Consider the following 7478-nt stretch of genomic DNA (forward strand, 5'->3'; position numbering starts at 1 on the left):
TCCCCTTTTATCCTGTGGGAATTTTATTTAAAAAGAACACCATTATCGACGCAAGCCTGCACGCTTACAAGAAGATACCAGTTCATGAGTGGGATTAGGGTTCAATCGCTTCTGTCAATGACGCGTTGGAATTTCGGAGCTCATCTGAATGACTGGTCCTTTGTTCGTGGACAGTATCTTGCGTGCTGTTCACATTTCATTCCATTGGGTCTTGTAGGCGCAGTTGTAATCAGTTGTAATCTGGAATGGCATCGATAGGGACTTTGCAAAATACGACAGCTTTGTCTTTCATGACGCTTCACTACCGAGACAATATATCAGCCTCTAAATCCGATCTCTACAGACCTGTGGAAACACTTCGAGTTAGAAGAAAGTAAACCGAGTTAATACAAGAAAAAAAACGCTGTATAACAGGGTGCCCGCGTGACTGTATGGAGAATAATGTTGACTTTAGACAGAAAGGACGAATCGAAACTGGTTGGAAAATGTCATCGAACTTCTCTTCGTGGTGCGTGTTGGACGAAATTTCATAATACAAACTTTCTACTTGAACTCAATTCAGTAGCATATTGGCACGCGCGATAATCCACTTTGCACAACACTGACAAGGATGGAGATAGATTCAGCTTACGCGATATCGTTACTCGTGGCGATCAGACAAGGATAACAGGGGTGCATTGTTTGAAGACATCGGCGGAGTTCACAATGTTCCCTGAAAAGTGACAAAGGCTGTTACAAACTAATGGGGATTGTGTGCACGCCGTTCATCAGAGAATCTGGTTATTATTAACGTAAAAGTTTTTAAACCTTTATAGGCGTGATACACTACTCATAAGTTTGCTGATAATCCTTCGACAGCTCACGATCGGTTTTGACCTTCTTGGGGTTGATCAGGTAGGCACAGTCTCCGAGTTTCCATCAACCCTATGTTCTAATGGAACCCTAATTGCACGAAATTAGCGAAACGTTCATCTGTAAACCAATTTGGTTTATGATTCTATTCTCACTGAAATGGACTTCGAAGCCGCTTGAATTAGGAAGGCTAGTGGTTCGAACGAGATGTTTCAAAAAAGTCAAGCCAAGAAAGAAACCACAGATGGTGGTACCGAGGTCCTTTATGTCATTAAGTAACTGAAGCAGTCTATTGTTTGAAGCGGCAACTGTTCATCGTGAGAGATATTCGGTGTGGATATTTGTAGCAGGAAACAGACCCCTGATGAATAGCAAATATCTTGTCGGCGGGAAGTATTTCTTGGATTCTGCCTAAATATTTTCCACGAATTCCTCCCAATATAGGGTGACGAAAACCAGAGGGTTGTCCATCCACAGGAGGGACCAAGAGGACCCCTTCCCCGTGTTGCGTTCTTAATTAATATTGCTATAATGTTCCTCAGTCCCAATCTACTGGGAGTCTTGGGTGTATTTCGTCCAACCGCAATCAAGTGTGTCGATTAAATACGGTACTTTTGACAAAGATGGATCTTTGTTGATGAATAAAGCTTTTCGGGCTTTTCGGAAGACCTTATGAAAAGTTGAATTATATTGGGTTGCTTCGACCGATTCTTGAACTTTATTCCTTCTCATCAGTATTGTAGCCGGGAATTGTTTCAATAAATTGTCCCACGATGTTATCGGACATCAAGATCGGTTCACCAGTGGGTTAGTAATGATATAGAACTTTTGAAATGGTGACCCGCACTGGACCAATAACATGGGACCCTCCTATTCAGTTATTTTCACTTTGAAGCTAGTTCTTCCAATAAATGCGTGTCCTCTTTCATTCTAGGGGTTGTTCCCTTTAAATGAAGTTTGACCGGAAAAGATTCCGTTCCACCAGAATTGTTTGGTCGATTGAGTTTCCTCCCCCCTGAACTTTACTACTGGAAAAATTCCATTTTCAGACTCGGTGAGAGCAGTACATAGTACTCTGCACTAAATTCGTTCTTCCGTATCATTGCGTTGCAGAGGCAAATATACTTGGGTGGTGTAGACGTACCACACTTCTCATGAGGCTGCTGAAAACAAGAGACTCGACTGCTAGTTCGAGAAAACCAATCTGACTATTTGTCGAATATTTGTCCAGTATTCCTGTTTTCCTTTAACTCAGTTTTCTCGAAAACATCCGGGTTGATCCGGTTCCTTGGAATCACCGCTGGTTTGACCGACAAAATACCAACCCTGTCACAGGGGACTGAGCAGTTTCTCACAGTTCTGGCCACATTGCCCTCCACTCAGACAATTATGCTGAGGTATGATCATGGGGCGAGATGACCCAAGTGGTTAGCGAATTTACTGACCGGAAGGTCCGTGGCTTGAACCCGACCTCTGCCTCTTGACTTCCCCTGTCTAGGCTCGGGCAACCTGGCAGTATCCCAGCCCTCGTGCTTCCTCCGGGTGGCATGGCAGCTAGGCACCGAAAAGGTGTTACAGCTGAACGATTTCGATTCGAGGTATGATCATGCTAACAAGATGGGTCCTCTGTACGATGCGTTCTTCAATCGCGGAAACCACATCACGCGGTTGTGTGTTGACTGCCTCCTCAAGTGGTCTTCTCAGGCGGAAGCTTCACTCATCTTGTAAAATTTTCCTTTCTCCGAGTTGCTAATAGACTGTGCCAATCTGTGCTGAAAAATCGAGGAGAACTGTATAGTGGCTGCATTGTTATTGGAGTTCTTAAGTAGTGCGATTCTCACGGACAACAACAACTTGATTGTAGTGATAACTCAAACACAGAAAAGGTAAGATTGTGGTGATTCTTTAGTCATCTTTCCCTTCCATATCCGGACTTTTCGGTTCAAACAGCATTAACCGTTATGAAAAGATCATATTCCATCCAGTTTATAAACTAACGAAACATATATCCAAGTGGTAACATACAGAATATGTTTCTTTATAAACTAACCAATTGATCCAAGAAAAGTTCAGGTGTCAACTTTTTCACCTTTTTGTTGATTTCCTGAATAGGGAAGTATTTCAAGGTCAGAACGCTATTACCATGTCCTACAAGCTGTGACTAATCAACGTATTGCATGATTGAACTTTCTACTTCATGAAGTGCATCCTGTTCTGACTGGAACACACCGATTTGTTGCTCACTATCTATAACTGAGTACCTGAAGCAGCTGACTTCGAGTTCACAAGAGAATGAGCTTTCTTTATTTAGGTGAACGCCATGTTCCGATTGACTGAATGACTAGTACACTCGTGTACCACAACATTTCACACAAAGCAAAACATTACACAGTTTAGACAGAACAGTCTATCGGTGCACAGGAAATACCTCAACTCCCCCCCACGTGATCAGGTGCAGACGGAAATAGAAATTCCTGCAAAGCAAGTTTAATTCAGGAATTCAACTGGTTTACTCTCACGGAGTACCGTGGTTACAATGTGAAATTCGCCGAGTACAACGATGTTCGATTTAAGAATGCGTATACTGCTGTACGTCTGGCATTTAGAGCAAATATACACTTGATAGATTACCACTCGCTCTCCATTATATCTAGCTATTCTGTGTACGGCAACGGAGTATCGGTGTTGGACACTGATGTCATGCTGTTCTTGATGACGATGATGATGATGATGCTGATGATGCTGATGATGATGATGATGATGATGATGATGATGATGAGGATGGTGATGATGATGATGATGTCTGTCCTGTTAGTCAGTTATGATTGGTTGCAACAGCGAAAACTTTTCATAAGATCGGTTCAGCTTTTCTCAACTGGCCCTAAACTGATTTCTTTAGCGTCCCCACTAGAAGACATACGCGATCAGCTCTAATTGTGCTCAGAACAAAGAAGTGACTAGGCTATGCGGGTCCCATTCATCGGACATTGTACCTGGTTTATAACAGACAATGAATTCATATCAAGCAATCGGACGACAAAAGTATCTCATGTTCACCTGTTTGATCAGCGCTGTAGTCGACATCACTGTCATAATGCTGTGTCACTCCTATTCGTCGGCAACGCGTGATATCATCCTTTGTTGGAGCGGAAAAAACTAAGAGGCAAACAACTTTGCATGTACCAATGTACTCAAATTTATCACAACATTCTTCATGATCTTTATGCTAAGACATCCTGAAGTATTCTACGTGATTTTGCAAAAGACTTTTTCAGACGAAGTTACAGAGCCCTTGATGGTATTTATGGAGATATAGTAGCTTGATGAGGACTTTAGCTAATAGAAGAGGTCTTACTTTTGGTATGGGGCCAGGTGCACTGAACATCTATCAGGGCATCCTGAGTCAACGTCGAATCATCGCTGAAGGAATAAAGGTCCATTTCAAGTCCCACGTTGGATGAAATCGGGTATTTTCATGAGAAATGTCATGACATACTCATGGGAAAAAGGTGAGGTAAGGTCCTGAAAATTCGATTCCAGACTTTTTTGTAGTATGGCCGATGGGGCACAGTCGGACAGAGTAGTTTGGGTTATTTGTGTAATTAAAGCATATGACCTTATGTATTGTATTCTTTCAACCAGTTGGTGAATCATTTGTACCCATAGTCTGGAGATACCAAAAGGTTGCTTTCACACTTCAACTAGGTGAGAGGTGAAGTCACTTGTTCTGTCTGCTTACAAACCTACACAGGGAGCGTGACCTTTATGAACTGGGCATAAGTGTCGAAACCGTTACAACAAGAAGTAGGATTCCCAGATTTAGTCAATCAGTTTTACCATCCAATCTGGCATAGAATATGCCCACTTGTTGCTATTTCGTAGCTTTTCTTGAGCACTTAGTTGGTCCCAAAGTATTGTTTACTTTTGCTGGCCCTGTCCGTCGAGGTATTCCAAACGGTTTGCCTCACTTAGTGTGTACTTCTGTCAGTTTCCTTTAAGGAGGAGTACACTAACAGGACACGACTGGAAAGTGTACCATCTGGGGAGAAACTCCAATGAGGAGGCTAGAAAGTACTGCTAGACACACAAATCACCTTGTTGAGGGGGTTGGCTCTGTTAATTTCGTGGCGAGATGGCCCAAGTGGTTAGGGCGCGAATTTACTGACCGGAATGTCCGTGGTTCAAACCCGACCTCTGCCTCTCGACTTCCCCTGTCTAGGTTTGGGCAACCTGGCAGTATCCCAGCCCTCGTGCCTCCTTCGGGTGGCATGGCAGGCGCCAAAAAGGTGCTGCAGCTGATCAATTTTTCTTCACTTTAGAAACGCTAACCACCATCAAGGCAATATTGGCCCATATATCCAGCCATAATCATAACCAGAAAAAACGAAACTGTCGGAAGCTTCATTTTCTGACCACCACATGATTGCACATGAGCTCTAAAACAGTCATGTTTGTTGAACTGGCGTACTGTTAGTAGTGAGCAAACATCAATCGTTGGTAGTGTGGGATTTTCAGTCGATTTTTATTGTAAATTCCAAAGTTTCTTCACACTACTGTCAATACATGAGTAGCTCAGAGGAAGAATAATTTCACACCATGTGCGACAGGGCAGAGCAGAGACGCTGGATCAAATGCCTGGATTTCATACATTTGGATGACAATGTGTACAGGCGAGAAGCACTTGCGTGCTATTGTTCAAATCAATGGCTGTGCCCCAACGCATCCGCAGCTTCTTATTTCAGAATGTCACCACGCAAAACATACTGACCTTCGCTAACTAAGGAAAATTTATTTGCTGCATTTATCAACATGCATCAACAAAATTTGTCCAGCGGGTTTCAAGAGTCTGTGGCGCTACCGGACTAGGAAGTTCTGACAAGCGGGCCAATCGATCGTCACAACCGGGGTCGTCGTATGGATGATGAGTCGGGCATACCAATTACATCGCTCAAGCGTGAAAAAGTTCTTCCGTTCAGACGTGAGAATTCAGATGCGTCCCACATGCGCTGGAGTAGTGGTAACATGTTTCCCTTGCATGTTAGGTGTCCAGAGTTCGACACCCGGCGCATCCATTGGATATGCACTGCTGGTGTGCTCTAATAAGAGCGAGAATCGATTCCAGTTTTTCCCTTCTTTGGTGTGGATTCACCAGAATAATTGCTCCAGGACAGGAGGACGACTGTTCAAACAAGACTGATGTGAATGTGAGAATTTATTTGTTTGACAAAACGAACTGCTAACAGGGTTGCGGAAGACGCTGACAACCGGCTACCCGTTTTGCTCTTCCCGGAGTACGTCAGGTAGGGTTGGTCTCAGAGTGTCCATCAAGCTCCCTTTCTACTTGAACGTCAAATTGCACGCAATGTAGCCTTAACAGTCCCATCAATGAAGTTTGCTTTGGCTAATCGAATATCGTGCGAACTGAACATTCTGGGCATGGTCACTTGAAGAACATCACAGACAAGAGGTTGGGTTTGTCGGCAACACCAATGTAATTTGCAAACAGGTATAGTTCATTGGAGCTTTATTTCGCAGCGCAACAAATCAATACAACCTCGTACAAACCCACACAGTTTTTATTCCATTCATTGACACAACTGGAGATTTATAACCTGCACAGGTGATACTGTGCAGGTGATACTGATACTGAAAAGTAGGGGAAACTCCAGGAAAGACAGCACTATTTCCAGTTCTTCATTTACTAATTCCGAATTCAAGTTATTTGACCTTATTCACTGAGGTTACCTGCTTGTCGTCCAATCAGCTTTTGTAACATTTCTACAGCTGTTTTTTGTCAGAAAAATAGGACAAAATCTTTATGGAAATTTCACAAAAAGTTAACGTTTACTTGATAGTGCCTCAGTTTACAAAGCCTCTCCAATCTATTATATCTTCATCAGGTTGAAAGTACAAACTTGCGGGTCACTAGAAGTAATTCTGTTGGAAAAATTAGGCTTTTTGGTAGTTAAACGGAAAATTACCTAGAGCGAAAATGATCCGAAATTATGAAGATTTATGCACAAGGAAGAATACATTTGTCTACACGATGCTTTGTTTTCTTTGGGCTTCTGAGATGACGCAGTGATTCTTGAATGAATATCGACTGCACCAGGATCAAAATGTCCCAAGTATACTGAAATAGTTGAGGGTCTGTGATGTTCAAGTTCCTTAGAACTGTTGACAGGTGCAAACACTTTAGTAATGAAATACACTCATTTGCATACCAACTTAATTTAACGAGAGACTCAGCTGAGCCTCTGGTTTATGATGTTCGTAAGCAACTGAATGTACTCCACCAGGCCGCCTCATGTTTCACCTGGCACAACATTAAAGATATCGCAATAGACTTAACACACTGCTCAAAAGGTTGCTGAACAGCCCAAGACCGTTTTCTCTCTTCTTGAGGCTCATCCCGTAGGCGCAGCCATCGAGTTTCCATCAACTTTGTCACCATCATGGATGAGTATTCTGTCACTCAGTAATTGGTGGAATTCCTATTAGAGGCACGTGCTGAAGGTGGCATAAATCCAAAGCACGCTCCTCAGCGAGAAATGCTAGGAGACGATTTCAGTGCCAGAGGGTGACAGTGTATTCGTGACTTTCTTTGTGACTTTTTCAGCTAAATT

At 42.9% G+C, this 7478-nt stretch overlaps 1 protein-coding gene across 1 annotated transcript; it reads left to right on the forward strand.

The window, feature by feature from the left end:
- Nucleotides 1-1383: 1383 nt before the first annotated feature.
- Nucleotides 1384-5275, forward strand: T265_07331 (hypothetical protein; the record flags this gene model as incomplete). Its single annotated transcript, XM_009172823.1, has 5 exons — nucleotides 1384-1442; nucleotides 1588-1655; nucleotides 2108-2249; nucleotides 2351-2450; nucleotides 5072-5275. The coding sequence occupies 5 exons, from the start codon at nucleotides 1384-1386 to the stop codon at nucleotides 5273-5275; spliced, it is 573 nt and encodes a 190-aa protein (XP_009171087.1).
- Nucleotides 5276-7478: the final 2203 nt, after the last annotated feature.

The sequence above is a fragment of the Opisthorchis viverrini genome, assembly GCF_000715545.1.
Source record: "Opisthorchis viverrini unplaced genomic scaffold opera_v5_168, whole genome shotgun sequence".
Taxonomy (NCBI): domain Eukaryota; kingdom Metazoa; phylum Platyhelminthes; class Trematoda; order Opisthorchiida; family Opisthorchiidae; genus Opisthorchis; species Opisthorchis viverrini.